Source organism: Geospiza fortis, unplaced genomic scaffold, assembly GCF_000277835.1.
Source record: "Geospiza fortis unplaced genomic scaffold, GeoFor_1.0 scaffold390, whole genome shotgun sequence".
Taxonomy (NCBI): Eukaryota; Metazoa; Chordata; class Aves; order Passeriformes; family Thraupidae; genus Geospiza; species Geospiza fortis.
The window spans coordinates 1,140,811-1,155,840 of NW_005054501.1; the positions used below are offsets into that span (position 1 = coordinate 1,140,811).

Sequence of the window (15,030 nt, forward strand, 5' to 3'; positions counted from 1 at the left end):
TCACATTGTTTCCAGCCCATGGATGTCTTGTATTTCATTGTTTCCTCTGTCCATGTCTGAGCAAACATTTGCCCAGGTTCTGGTAGTTACCACAAAGCATCTTCACTGCAGAGGGGTCTGGTTCCTTTACCTCAGTGGAAAGAGTTGTTACAGAAAATTTAGTGAAGCTTTCAGGTTTTTTCTTTAAATTGTGGGTTAACAGCACCTCTTTTCCATTCAGCCCTTAGAATTTATCATAATCATCAGATCTGTGTTCCTCAGGGCTTCAGTCTGTCACACAGTGGCACAACAGCCACTGCAGAACAGCTTCTCTTGGAGACTTGTGCCAGTGTGGACTTGGGATGAGATGTTGTCTTCCAATTTAAATGTTACACCTTGGGTGCTCATGTTCACCTCCAGAGTCTAGATTTATGTTCATCCTCATCTAGGAAGTTGGCTTGCTTTATGCCTATTTCCCTTTCCAGAGGAGGAGGAAGACAATCAGGTCTGCTTTTGATATCCCCATGTGCTGTTTTCCTCAAGGATGAGGTTTCTCTGGAAACCCTGGAATACGTTCCACAGTGATTCTAGAGGCATTTCATCCTGACATTTTAGTAATTTTCCTAAGGCTTAATGCTTCTAGAAGAGAAGTTCTTCCTAAAGAGTGTAATGCAAGGGTAGCCATTGTGTATGGATCCGCTATGAACTGCTGGAAAGGAAGAAGAGAACAGTTCTGGCCCTCATCAGTACCTTTGGTCACAGCCTTCTGCTGTACAGCCCCTGGCATTCTTCTTGCAGTCCTGCTGTGCTAGTCTTGGAACATCCAGAGCTGAATCCAGTCTTTGGTAGGGCATCAGCATCATCCTTTGCACAGCAGGATTCTCATCTCCTGCCAGGATACTCCTTGGCAGGTTTGACTGCTGCGAGTCACCATCTGTCAGAATGTACATGTGGACTCATTTGAAGAAAGAAAGCTTTCCTAGCAGGAATCTGTGTTCTTCGTGATGTGCAGTCCACATGTACATTCCTGTCCCATCTGCTTTTCCCTTCTCTTTAATTCTTTTTCAGATGCAATGCTGTTGAGAGAGACTGAAATGGTGGTAGATGCACTCTCTTGTATGTCACACATGAAGCAGGAAAAGGAGGAGAAGCGAGAGTAGAGGCTCCACAGATACTGCAGAAGGGCAGCCTTGCAGTATAACCTGGCAGGACAGAACTGTGCCTGCTGTTAGAATGTACCTGTAGACTACCTGTATCATACATTGGTTACTGGTAAGTATTTTTTTTTTACTTGATCAGGGTGATAGGGTTGTCCTTTGGCTTCGTGGATGGAGCATCATTTAGGGACTGCAGGCTGGTCTTTGGTTGGTTTTTCCATGTTTGTGAATGCAGTGAGGGCTGTACATTTGTTAATGCCCACAAACTGTGCTTTCTCCAGTTACTAACACTTCTCTTTGCATCATTGTTTAAGTGTTACATACAGAGTTCTGATGTTTGCTCGAGTTTTTTCCTGTAGTAATAAACTATTTTGTCAGTTCCAATTTACCACTGAGTTTTATTTTTCCTCCTGAATTGAAAAATGTGGGGTTTTGCATGACCAGTAGTTCATACTGTAGGTTTTAATTCCAGACATCTAGTTCACACATAAAATATCCAGAAACTGTACCAGAATTTGAGTAGCATCTCTTTGCTTGGTTACCCAAGGTTATCATTACATGGTTGCAAACAACTACTAATAATTGCTAGTTGTTCTGATAGGTAATTTTTATGAAACCAAGATAATTTAGAGGTTGATCTATTGGTAGGGTGAATAATGGTCTCACCTTTTCAGACCTAGGATGTTGGCAATTGGAAGACTTCTCTGAGGTTTGAAAATGTACCCACAGATCTATTTCACCAGCACTCCTTGGCCCGTGCAGGCAGCAGAGTTGGCTTTGCCATGTTTATTTTGTATTGACCTGGGTAGATTTATTGATTTCTTTCTTGATCTTGAGTCTTACACTCCCTCAGTCCATTGTGCCTTGGATTCAGCTGCAGCTGATGTGGAGGCTGTGAAGTGCTGTAAGAAAAAAGCACTGCGTTTGTGAACTTAATCTTGGAGAACAGATTGCACAGGCTGTCAGGAAGCTCAAGTGAGCTCTCTTACATGCTATGTTTTTGCTATAGCTGATGAATAATTGATACTAAAATCTTTATCTGTCAGTGGCAGAGCACCATGTGTGTCAGCTGCTGGAGCAGACTAACACTGTGATTCTGTGCTCTTCCTCCGTGCAGCCAGCATGTGTGTTGTAAAGGTGGATGGGACTCCTTATCTGTGTAAAGCTGATGAGGTTGGAGAAATATGTGTGAATTCAGGAGCAACTGGGACAGCATATTTTGGCCTCCTCGGAATCACCAAGAATGTATTTGAGGTTTGGATTTCTTTCTGTTTGTTATATTTCTAGTATTTCTTCTTGTAAATAGAGTTATTTTTTCCTTAAAGGTCTTTTGTGTGTGTGTTTTATTGTTTGGTTTGGTTTTTTAGTTAGTTAGAAAAAAGTGCTGGCCAGGTACACTTTGCTTCATTCACAGAATCATTACAAGACATTCTGTCTCTTACAACCAAAAATATCAAGTCTCATCTGCAGTCAGTCAGCTACTTCTGTATTCCACAGTCCAGTATAGTGCCTATGTGAGCATTTAAATTTATCTCAGCTCTGAATTAACACAGTGGTCTTATGTGTAGTTACCTGAAGGCATTTCAATCTTTCTGCCCATATTTTTCCTTGCAGTGGTACCTCATTTCATGTATTCTGGCAGTAAAGGAGTGAAAATCCTTGTCAGTCCAGTGAGTGTCTGAATCCTTCTGTGTTCTTCCAGGCCATCCCAGTGACGGCAGCTGGCATGCCTGTATCAGACCAGCCCTTCACAAGGACAGGATTGCTTGGCTTTGTGGGTCCTGTAAGTGTGAACAAACCCTCAGGGCCCTTCTTTGTCCTGACTCCCAGCTCTAAAGTGATGCCCCTGAATTCAGAAGGACTTTGTGTCAGGGCACTGACCTTCTAAAGGTCTCTAGAGTATTGTTGGCTTGACTCAGGCATGTATTGCCAGGTGTGAGGGGGTTTTTCTGCTCTGTTTCTAATCCTTCCTTCTTTTCAGGACTATCTGGTGTTTGTGGTGGGGAAATTGGACGGCTTGATGACAGTTAGTGGCCGCAGGCACAATGCAGATGATGTGGTGGCCACTGCATTGGCAGTTGAACCCATGAAGTTTGTCTATCGGGGAAGGTGAGTGCATTAAAAACTTCAACGCTGCTGGTTGGGCTTTGTTGTTCTTTTTTTAACCCACAGACAGTCACCAAGTGACACAGCACACACAGGAGCAATGCATGTGAACTTTTTCATGTGTGTTTTGTAGGAAAGCTAGCGCTAGGTTATGAATTTGGTTGTTGAAAGGTAAATATTGACACCCTGCTTCATGCATAATAGGTTTTAAATTACTTTCACACAGTATAAAGGTAGATCTTAAAGTGTGTGTTTAAAACTTATTTCAAAGCTTCTCTTAAGGCTCTCAAAAGAAGCTCATATGCTGGATGTAAAACACTTCTGTCCCCTGAGCTTTTTGGGTGGCTGAGGGAGGAACTGTGCAGCCAGCTCTAAAGACCAAACCAGGCTGCTGAAGGACCCTCAGAAAGGTCTCTGAGGAGAGAGGTTAGCCAGCTGGAGGACAATGACCAGGCAAGAAAGGTGACACTGGGGTCCTGGCATTATTAAATATTTGAATTAGCTTATTCAGAATGAGAGAAGACCAGGTGTTGTATCACCAACCTGAGTGCTCTTCAGTGGTCCATGGCTCCATGTCCAGATGGAGATCAATGACATGTGGAGTCTCTCAGGGTTCGGACTGGGACCTGCCCAGGCTGAGGCATTATTAATATTTTATCCTAGAAGAGGCAAGCCTAAAACTAAGGTAGTTCCCCAAGGGGAGTTAAGTATTTTTCAGTGCAAGCACCTGGTGGTCAGTAATTTGGCATAGTTGTCTTCCAGAAGGGACCTTGTGTGTAGGGGCCACAAGTCTGGTGTGCATGATGGAGTTCTGCAGGCAAGGTTTGCACAGCCCCTGCATGTGTGGAACTATCAGACATGTGCTACATGGGTGACTGCAAACCCACCTGACCCCAGCAGAAGGCAATTACAGCAAGGAACGCACACGTGTTCTAAATCTTTCTGTGATTTTGTGATGATCTGGCATGAATAATGCTTGTGTGTGTGAAACAGTGCCATGAGAGGTTGCAGCCATTCCCATGTGATGATGAGCCATGCTCTGTTCACCCTGTGTTGCATCCTATCATTCTTCTGTCCTTTGTGTTTTAGGATAGCAGTGTTTTCTGTGCCCGTTTTGCATGATGATCGGATAGTGCTTGTGGCAGAGCAACGCCCTGACGCCTCAGAGGAGGATAGTTTTCAGTGGATGAGCAGGGTTCTACAGGTAGTCAGTCTGTCCTTTTCTCTTTACAGGTGAATAAGGCTGATGCATGAAATGAGAATATTAGAGCTTTTCTTTTTCTTTTTTTTTTCCCCATAAGCAAAACCTATCAGTATAACCACAGAGAACTGTACTAAGATAATTTTTTCAGGGTTCAGAATTAAGAGAATTTTGTAAAAAGTAAGATTTTCTCTCAGAATGTATTTTTAACTTCTTTCTACTAGGATTCTCAAAGGCATAAAGGTGATGAGTTTTGTTTGGGTCAATGCTACATGTCTCTTCTGATTTCATTCTGAGTTACCTCTGAAAATATTCACAAGTATGCTGCCAAGTATCAGAACAGCCCCAAAAGCTTTTTTATCACTAGCAGCCTTATTCTAGATCTGCAACAAGAAGTATTCAAAACCTTTTCCCTTTATTATTTCACTGTATTTTCTTGGGGATGAAGGACAGGAGGAAGGGGAACTGTAGTAGATCTGCATTTGCAGATTTTAGAATTAATCAGTTCTCAGGAAGTGAAAAAGGAGAGATCAATTATGGAAGACCCTGGGGACAGCTGAAGGGAAGGATCCAGAGACCAGCTTAAAGGAAGTTTGCTCTTAAGAATAAAGTTGTTGGGTAATAATGGTTTCTGTCTAATTTCAGACTTCCTATCTTTTTGGAGAGGATATCTGATATTGGGAGAAAATATTTTTGTTTCTCTTTTTAGAAGTGTCATAGCTAAAAGAGACACTTAAGATTTAGGCAGGAAAGATGCTTCCCTCCTAAATTTTGTGAGTTTTATGTTCTACTGCGCTTTTGTGATTGTGCCATACATGCTAAATTTGCTGTGATATAACTTTGGCTTTTGAAAATCTCTGCACTTTTTGCCCACTTTTAAGAGACTTTCCTAATCCCTGATGTGCAGGTGGCATCCCCTTGATAGAGGGCACAAGCAAAGTCCTGGGTCTGCTCCTGCTCCCATTGAAGTCATGGCACAGCTTCTATGAGTTCAGTGAGTGCAGAATTGGACCCTTTATTTGCAAATTGTGGTGCAAGTAAAAATTTTAATGTTATAAACTAATTGAATTCAAATTCTTGCTCTAGCTACATCCCAGTTGATAATGTGGAATGTTTGTTTGTTTTTTGTTTAATTTCTGTGAAGGCAATTGATAGCATTCACCAAGTAGGTGTGTACTGCCTTGCCTTGGTGCCAGCCAACACTTTGCCAAAGGCTCCACTCGGAGGAATTCACATTTCAGAGACGAAGCAGCGCTTTTTGGAGGGCGCTCTGCATCCTTGCAACGTCCTGATGTGTCCCCACACCTGTGTTACCAACCTGCCCAAGCCTCGGCAGAAACAGCCAGGTGAGGAAAGCAGGGTATGAGCTGGTTCTGCCAGACCTGGCACCTGCAGGCTGCCTTGGTGCTTGTTGCCCAGGTTGTTTTTCCTCATTTTGCACTGCTCTTTTCAAAATGCAGATGTTGGTCCTGCCTTCCCCAGGTTGTTTTTCCTCATTTGCACTGCTCTTTTCAAAATGCAGATGTTGGTCCTGCATCGATGATCGTAGGAAACCTCGTAGCTGGCAAGAGGATCGCACAAGCCTCGGGGAGAGATGTTAGCCAGCTGGAGGACAATGACCAGGCAAGAAAGGTGACACTGGGGTCGTGGCATTATTAAATATTTGAATTAGCCTATTCAGAATGAGAGGAGACTAGGAAATAAACCTGAGGTACTTTGAGTGAATCTGAGTGTCTCCTTTTTCTTCCCTTTCAGTTCCTGTATTTAGCAGATGTTCTTCAGTGGCGAGCTCAGACAACTCCCGATCATCCACTTTTCCTTCTGTTGAATTCCAAGGTAATCTACTTTAGATCATATTTGGAGATTAAAACCAAAGCAAAAGATTATTAGATTCTAAGAAAATTCCTTCTAGAAGTCTTTTCCTGAAATGCTGCAGATTATTTTAATGAAGCAGACAAAAATTGCTGGTTAGTAAGCAGCATAAATGTTTCCACTTCTGGAATTTTATGTCATATGTTTTATTCCACTTCTGGAATTTCAGTGTGCGTTCTGCCTAGCTTAAAACATTGCAGTATATGCATTTCCTGCCAGAACACAACTTTTGTCATATTAATGGAAGCCCTGATTCTGTCTTCATTCCTGAGCACAAGGGTAAACTGTAAGTCAGAAATGGAGAATTTCCTGATAAGATCTAGAGCTTAAGCAGAGAGCCCTTGGGACAGCTTTGGAGTCAAATTTTCCAGGAGCGCTGTCACATCCTGCAGGGGATACTGATGCTTTGCCTTGGGCTAGGCTCTGCCCTCAAAAAGTGTGGCACATAGAGTGACAGTAAGAGCCCAGGGACAAATTGGATCTGCCTTGTGCTGTGCTGTACTGCAGACAGGAGTCTTCCAGAAAGTCCAGCAGCAGTCTTTGGGAAGTGAAGGATTTGTAGGTCTCATTCAGAAGGGTAAAAGAGTTTAGCACATAGTTCAAACTTTCCAACTTTTCTTTTGAGACTGTGTTTTAGCAAAATAAGTTGTTTCAACATTGCTATGGTCAAATTTGATTTAAGTGGTTGAATTGTCTCAGAGTAAAGAAGATTTTGAGGGAGGTTTTCTATTGTGAAGCAGCCTTTCCCAGGTCATTTTGTTCAGGCAAGTTTTACCCTTGACATGGAGACTCTGCAAAAAGAAACACAAAACTTGGGCACAAAGTAAAATTGCCTGTTGATGAGCACCTTTCTTAAATAGCTGAGGACTAATGAGCTACCATGCTATATGTTGGTGTGTTGACATGTCTCCAGGAGAAATCCTTTTGGTTTACCTCTTTTCATGTCAATATGCAAGTCACTGAGCTGCTGCTGTTCCTGTAAAGGTTTCTGCTCTCACTTGTCTCCTGTGCAGGGTACTGTAGCCAGCACTGCCTCGTGCATCCAGCTGCACAAGAGGGCAGAGAGAGTGGCAGTGGCGCTGATGGAGAAGGGACGGCTCAACGTTGGTGACCACGTGGCCCTGGTTTACCCTCCAGGTAAAGCAACATAGCAAAACCCACAATCACACAGCACAAGAAAAAGAATTCTGTCTATTAATTGGATTGGAGTAATTTTTGCTAGCTCTTAAATGCAAAACATTTTAAGCTGGGTGTGGAACAGCCTGCTGATTAGAACAGACACTTGTGTCAAATCTTTGTGTCTTAATAACACAAATCAGTGTGTATTTTGATTTTTGTGAAAGAATTTGGCCTATTGATCTGATAAAAATGGCTTTAATTTCACAAATATCCTTTCCAGGAGTAGACTTGATAGCAACTTTCTATGGCTGTTTGTACGCTGGCTGTGTTCCCATCACTGTCCGCCCGCCTCATCCACAGAACCTTGCTACCACTCTGCCCACTGTCAAAATGATTGTAGAGGTAGGTATGAGACATTGCTCTCCCTGTGCTTTTGGGGACTGGTGAATGGTTGATGCAGCCTGATGAATTGCGTTGCCACAGTCAGTTAAAATAAGCTAGAAAATAAATATTCACTGTGCTGTGGCTGAGTCAGTAATGAATTCTTCAGGAATTTTGTAAAACGGTCTTTTATTGTTGTGATTTATTTTGCTTTGTTTCCAATTACTTTCTTCATCATCTTACTGGTTTTCTCATCTGGATGCATATGACATGGCTCTGAGCATACACTCCCTGGTTTTAACAATGGTCTTAATGCTTTGCCTTTTGCAGGTCAGTAAGTCTGCATGTATATTGACCACCCAAGCTATAATGAAACTGCTCAGGTCCAAGGAGGCTGCAGCAGCTGTAGATATTAAAACGTGGCCCACTATTTTGGATACAGGTAGGGTAGCCAAAATGGAAATAGTTTGAAGAGTGATACGTTTATTTTACTACACCATAACTGCCTGATTGAGTGGATGTGCTGTGCATTGCATTAAAATAGCTGTCTAGAAACTATAGGGAAGATCTGATGATAATGCTGTAAAGATACATATTTTATCCTGTGGTTGTTTCCCAAAATAATATGGTCCTCTCCTCTACTTATGTATTTTAAATAGATGATATGCCTAAAAAGAAGCTGGCTAGTGTTTTCAGACCTACATCTCCAGATATGTTGGCATACTTGGACTTCAGTGTGTCTACTACTGGTATATTAGCAGGAGTAAAGGTACAGTAACAAGAGATAATCGTGTTTTATTCCTTTAAGTTTATAAAGAAATCTGTGAAACCCTTTTTCTGAGGTGCCTGAGAGGTTGTGTTTTCCTCCTGCAGATGTCACACGCAGCTACAAGTGCCTTATGTCGCTCGATAAAGCTGCAGTGTGAGCTGTACCCATCCCGACAGATTGCCATCTGCCTGGACCCCTACTGTGGCTTGGGCTTTGCTCTGTGGTGCTTGTGCAGGTAAGGCTCTGGAGCTCTGGCTCTCCTCACCTGTTCTCAACCCTCTCTAGAACCCCAGGGAGAAACTGTCAAAGAAACCCAAATTAACCTTTTTATCAGTAGTTCAGGAAACACCTTTTGTGATAAGAAAATCCATTTAAGTCAGTTAGTTACTGGAGTAACTTCAGGTTTGCAAGTGGAATTAATTGCATACCAAATTCAAGGAAGAAAAAAAAAAAGACTTACCTGTCTGTTTCACATGGATTAAGTAAATCCTTTTAAAGTATTTTGAGATTAAACCATATGTTTTGACAAGACCTTTAAGGTGTTCACTGCAAGATTAGTGTGCAGTAAGAAATACTGCTAAAGGAAGCAGTTACATGTTTCTTAAAATGAGTGAGTCTTGACATGATTGAACCAGATACCTTCTCTAATGCAGCACATCTCACAAAGCTACAATTTTTTTGCCTTTTAAAACATGCCATATACATTGATGAATTAAATTTTCATGTTCCTCTTGCTTCCTCTCCCCAGCATATATTCAGGTCACCAGTCCATCCTGGTGCCCCCTCTGGAGCTGGAGAGCAATGTGTCTCTGTGGCTGTCTGCTGTCAGCCAGTACAAAGTGCGTGTCACCTTCTGCTCCTACTCTGTGATGGAGATATGCACCAAGGGCCTTGGGACACAGACTGATGTTCTCCGGGTGAGTGGGCTTCATTTTCCCACATTCTGACATGAACACACATGTATCTTTCCAAAAAGACTTCCTTTGGGCTTGGAGAAGATGAGGTTTTAAGTGTTCCTGTGAGAGCCTTCCATTATGACTTGATTTTTGGGGAGTTTTGAGACTGCTGGAAGATTCAGCTTCCATGTTTCTTCCATGGTGGGGGAAAAAAAGTCTTGTATTTTCAGTTTTAGTTATTTGTGCAACCTCTGTGCTGATGGATGTTTTTGAGATTTTGGGCAAAATACATAGCAAGCCTATCAGCTTGGTTGTGTCTGAGACAAGAAAAAACCCCAACACCAAACAAAAAGAAATCCCAGACAAATCACACACCAACAGAAGGAAAAATCCCAAAGCCCCACCAAACACAAGCCTCTCTCAAAACAGCCAAAAGAAAAAGGCTCCCAAAACTCACCACGTGTCACTTACTTTCAGATATCACTTGATACCGCAAGTGTTAAGTTCTAAAATGGATATAATCTTCCCTGTCCTGGAAGTGTTCCAGGCCAGGTTGGATGGGGCTTGGAGCAGCCTGATCTAGAGGAAGGTGTCCCTGCCCATGCAGAGGGGTTGGAATGAGATGAGCTTTAAAGTCCTTTCCTTCCCCCCCAATATGCTATATGACTCTTTGATTCCTAACATCAGTTAGACTCTACGTCTATTTATTTTTGAGGGAAATCTCTCAAGTTAGATTTAATTTCCTTAAAGAAGAAGGAGCATTCCCACAGCTGTAGTAACTCAGCTGCCCCGGACTTCTATTGGGAATGTGTGGCAGCTCCCTCACAAAAAAGTTATTGTATTGTGTGCTGTCAATAAAGACAAAAAAAAATCTTGTTCCACGGGAACAAGGAATTTTCTGGAATTTCCTCACCAAAGGAAATCCTGGCCCACAGCCAGTTGCTCCAGGTTCACATTCACATTGAGAGGAGCTGGTGATGTCTGGGACACCTGAACTGCACGGTGCTGAGAGCCAGCAGGTCCCTGGCCACCCCAGCCCTGTGGCAAAGTGACATTTTGAGGGTTTTCAGCTCAGAATGCTGAGTGACTGTGTTGCAGCTACACCATGCCTGTAGTGTTAAAACAGTTCATGTCTTACTCTAGTGCTCTTAAAGCCATTCTGTTGCACAAATAACCCAGTTTCTCTCTAGAATTGCTGCCTTTGCAGTCACAGTGTTTGTTGTGTCCCACCCTTGCAGATGAAGGGGGTGAACCTGTCCTGTGTGCGCACCTGCATGGTGGTGGCCGAGGAGAGACCCAGGATCACCCTCACCCAGTCTTTCTCCAAGCTCTTCAAAGACCTGGGCCTGTCTGCTCGTGCAGTGAGCACCACCTTTGGCTGCAGGGTCAACGTAGCAATTTGCTTACAGGTGAGGTTAAACTGCTTCTTCCTTACACAGAATCTCTGGGGACTTGGGAGAAAATCATCTTCAGGTGAATACATTCCTTTTTGTAATGAGCTAGAGCTCCATTGCTTGCTTGCTTCATCACCCAGTTAAATTAAGCTTTTTAATAAGATGTTTAATATGATGTTGATTATGATAATTTCACTTTTCTGTACTAATTGACCAATTGATTTGCTTTTCTAATCCAGAGGGTCAGTACTAAGCAACTTGTTTCCTTCCTACTATGCATTAAATAAACAGCTTCCTGTACATAAATATTGCATGTTACAAGCAATGCTGTTTCAGCTTTTGTGTGATTCAGATTTTGTCTTGTTTTGTATAATGTGGAATTAAATGGAAGACAGAATTTCACAAATAAGACTCAGGAAAATTAACACAGTTGGCAGGGTTTTTTTTAATTTTTAAAGATCTCAAGTGAGTATTAGCCAGATGCAAGTGTTTTTGTCTCACCTTGTGTGAGAGCTGGACTGTTTTTGGGTTTTTTTACTTTTAAGCTGTGAAATTGGAGGCTTTGAGAGGGAGGATATGCCCATAAAGTACTCAGCCATGCTTCACAGTCTGGAGATAATGACATTCTGTGGGCCAGAACCACCTTTGATAGTTCAGTATTCAGCTGATAATAATCTTTAGTGTGTAATTTAATCAGATGAAATCTAACTTTTCTTAATGAGGTATTTGTTTTCCAGTCAGGAGATTAAAAAAAACATACATACATAATAATATATATATATATAGATTCCAAAATTTACCTGAGAAATCAGCTATTAAGTTAGCATGGACTAGAAAGTGGGAAAAGCACCTTGGAGTTTGGAGGATGCTTGAGTTAGTAAATAAAGTGCTCAGGTTTGAGATGAGGCTGTATGTAGCTTTGTACATGGGGGGATATCTTAGGGGGCACATGATTAAGGGTGTGGAATTGTAAATTTAATTTCCAGTTTTATTGGTATGGATTACACTTAATAAAATAGGATTCTATGAAAATTGTTACTGTATTTCTGCAAAATTTTTGTTTTCCTTTTCTTTTTTTTTCCTGGTGCCCACTAGATGAAGAAAAGCCTTTTTATCTCTCAGAATATATTAGTGTTCTGGTTTTCCTACAAGAGAGATATTCTGGGACATGAGTTACTTCAATGTGTTGCCATTCACAATTGTTTCCTTAGTTTCTATAGTTTCTTTCACAATCAAAGAAGAAAGGATTTTTAACAAGACCAAACTAAATGGTTCTAAAGAAATGTCAGAGTGATTTTATAAATCAGTAGGTGGAAAAACAGGAAGGATACACATGAAATCAAGATGACAGCAAATTAAGATTTTAACATTGAATAAAGCTGCCAACTATGAAAGACTAGCTTTCCAAATTGCCTGTGTGAATAAAAATTTCAAAAGCCAGTTTGGGATAAAGGAGTGAGAAGCAGTTTTTCTGCAAAATACTGAATGGCAACATGAAAATTCCTCCAAAAAAAACTGGTGAGGACTACAGGACTGCTGGGCAGTAAAACTTCCCATTCATTTTATGCCTTTTTCATCTCTGTTTTTCATTCTTGAGACCCTTTTTAGTGGGAGGATTTTCTACCCCTTTTTCTCCATTCTTCCCCCATTCCTCCATTAGACTTTTTAAATTGGATTTAAATGGATGACCAAACTTCTGATACAAATTAGCAGGCTAAATAGATGTCTTCCAGCCCTGCTAAACTGGTTCACTGAGGTGTTTCTGAAGCTGCAAAGAGTCTAACAGAGGGAGAAGGGATTTATTATAAAGCAGTTGTATGAGTTGCTGTAGCCTTCTTTTGTTACATGATCTGAGATTTGCATGTTTCCAAAAGAACTACCTAATAGTGCCAAGCTCTTCAATAATCTGAAATGGAAATTTTCTTTTCATTCTAAAACAGTGTAAGTTTTGTTTTCTGTCTTACTGTGTGTATCTTATGTTTCCAGTGCCTCTTTGTTTGTATTTTCTTTTTTTCCCCTTTCTCTCTGTTTCCCACACTTTGATGGCCTCTGTTACTTCTGTTTGTGGTCCTGCTGTCAGCCAAACAGGCTGGGCAAGCTGGCTGAACAGGTATAGTGATGCATGTGTGCTTGTCATGTCCTAAAGTCCATCTGCTTCTGCAGTGTTAGGGACTAGGCCCACACAGGTTTGTGCCTGCATCCTTTTGCACTGCCTGTGTGGGTTATAGAGCAGGTGCTTACTCAAATAAAATCCTAAAAGCTGAATTTTAAATCTAAAATTGGGCAAACTTAGACTTACCTGTACTGCATACTTCACCTGTGCATTCATTGACTGATTCCATAAAAAGCAAAGGCTCTACAGTAGTCACTGTAGAATGGGGGGCTAGTTTATTTCCTGGACATTAGGGAAGTTCTTTCTAAGTGTCTGTAAAAAAGAGAGAGGAAATATGTGAATTTATGTGGCTGTGAGAATGTAAGCAGGGTGTTGTGGCTTCTGATGAATTTGTTTCTTCCTCCTTATTCTTAGGGAACAGCAGGACCAGATCCAACAACAGTCTATGTAGATATGAGAGCACTTCGACACGACAGGTACAGTCTGTGTTACAGCATTAACTCTTCAGTGGCTGTGGAGAACAAACTTCAGCCTCATTGCATTGCTCTGTTGAATTACCCTTGGCAGCAGCCAGCTGACTCCCTCCCATATTATATCCTTGTGCTGTGCAATTCCAAGAAACCTGCTCCCTAACAATCCTTTAGGTAGTGGAAATAGCACAGTTAGAATCTCCTGTAGTATTTTTTTTTAATTTCTTCAAACCAAAACAACTCTGTTCCTCAACCTTCCCTGAATGGCAAACAGAACATAGCAGAAACTCTGCAGCTCTAACAGGAACCACGGGGGGTACTGGTGGGCACAGGATGCTGGGCTGAAGTGTAATGGAAGAGCCCAAAGCAGCAGCAGAAGACAGCAGGGCTGTCTCCCAAGAGAAACCCCCCAGCTACAAGAGTGCAGCCAGTTGCACCTTTCCCTCCCCTCCTTGGCTGCATCTTTTGTCTCTCTTAAATACAGTCATTATCATCTCTTAGGCAGCAGATGGAAGAAAATTCCCTGAGAGAAAAAGGGAAAAAAAAAACAAGAAAAAATTCCTAATCATCAACAGCTCTTAAAGCCTTGTACAAATGTATTCATTCCTCTTATTTTCTCAGGGTGCGTTTGGTAGAGAGAGGTTCTCCACACAGTCTGCCACTTATGGAGTCTGGCAAGGTGAGAGTGTCATCCTTCCTCCTCACAGAATCAAGGAGTGGTTTGGGTTGGAAAGGACTTCAAAGCTCATCTCATTACAGTCCCTGTCTGCCATGCTTGGGGGACACCTTCCACTAGACCAGGTTGCTCCAAGCCCCGTCCAACCTGGCCTTGGACACTTCCAGGGGTGAGGTAGCCACAGCCTTCTCTGGACAACCTTTACCAGCCAGGGCCTCACCACCCTCACAGGTGGTGAGAATTCATCCCAACATCTACTCTGAACCTCCTGTTTCAGTGTAAAGCCATTATGACACTCATTATGTCCTCATGGCCCTCGCCTGGGTGGGGAGCTGCATCACCTGGATCTCATTAAAGAGTATGTGGGATGACATTGGCTCATCAGAATGTGTCCAGGAGAACAGGTTGTGAGTGAGTAGTTAAGTGAAGCCAGGTGCATGACATGAAGCAATAGGGCAAATTGCTACCACCAAAACAAATCTGAGACCTTCATGTGGAAGGCATTTTCTAAGTGTGAAACCAACACTGAAGCTGCAAAACGGCTGCTCAGAGTTAGAATTATTTAACAAGTTAAACGGCTGTAGTAGGAAGAGATATGGTGTGTGTAGTGCAGAAAGGAGTAGAAAGGGAAGCACAGACTGTTGACTTCTGATTAACATTTCTTTTGATGAATTTCTTTTCATTTTCTTAACTTCTGTTTGCTTCTTATTCGAGATTCTTCCGGGAGTCAAGGTCATCATAGCACACACAGAAACCAAGGGACCTCTGGGAGACTCCCATTTAGGAGAGGTAAAGCTTTGGTACTGCTGTACTGTGTTTGTGGGCAGTGATGTGATACATGGATACCTCCTGTTAGATAAATGCCTTCCTTCCCCTGAGTGGGGTGTGAATGAGCCC

The 15,030-nt window shown here is 42.1% G+C and overlaps 1 protein-coding gene across 1 annotated transcript in view; it reads left to right on the top strand.

Annotated features, from left to right (window-relative positions):
- Positions 1-15,030, top strand: part of DIP2A (disco interacting protein 2 homolog A) — a 56,696-nt gene that overhangs the window by 36,874 nt on the left and 4,792 nt on the right. The window contains exons 19-35 of the mRNA XM_031063398.1: positions 2,254-2,390; positions 2,839-2,919; positions 3,118-3,245; positions 4,332-4,446; positions 5,588-5,789; positions 5,966-6,075; positions 6,199-6,279; positions 7,329-7,452; positions 7,715-7,836; positions 8,146-8,257; positions 8,475-8,584; positions 8,689-8,819; positions 9,333-9,501; positions 10,719-10,889; positions 13,402-13,463; positions 14,079-14,136; positions 14,848-14,922. Of these exons, the coding sequence (XP_030919258.1) occupies positions 2,254-2,390; positions 2,839-2,919; positions 3,118-3,245; positions 4,332-4,446; positions 5,588-5,789; positions 5,966-6,075; positions 6,199-6,279; positions 7,329-7,452; positions 7,715-7,836; positions 8,146-8,257; positions 8,475-8,584; positions 8,689-8,819; positions 9,333-9,501; positions 10,719-10,889; positions 13,402-13,463; positions 14,079-14,136; positions 14,848-14,922 (1,988 nt within the window). The remainder of the gene's footprint in view (positions 1-2,253; positions 2,391-2,838; positions 2,920-3,117; positions 3,246-4,331; positions 4,447-5,587; positions 5,790-5,965; positions 6,076-6,198; positions 6,280-7,328; positions 7,453-7,714; positions 7,837-8,145; positions 8,258-8,474; positions 8,585-8,688; positions 8,820-9,332; positions 9,502-10,718; positions 10,890-13,401; positions 13,464-14,078; positions 14,137-14,847; positions 14,923-15,030) is intronic.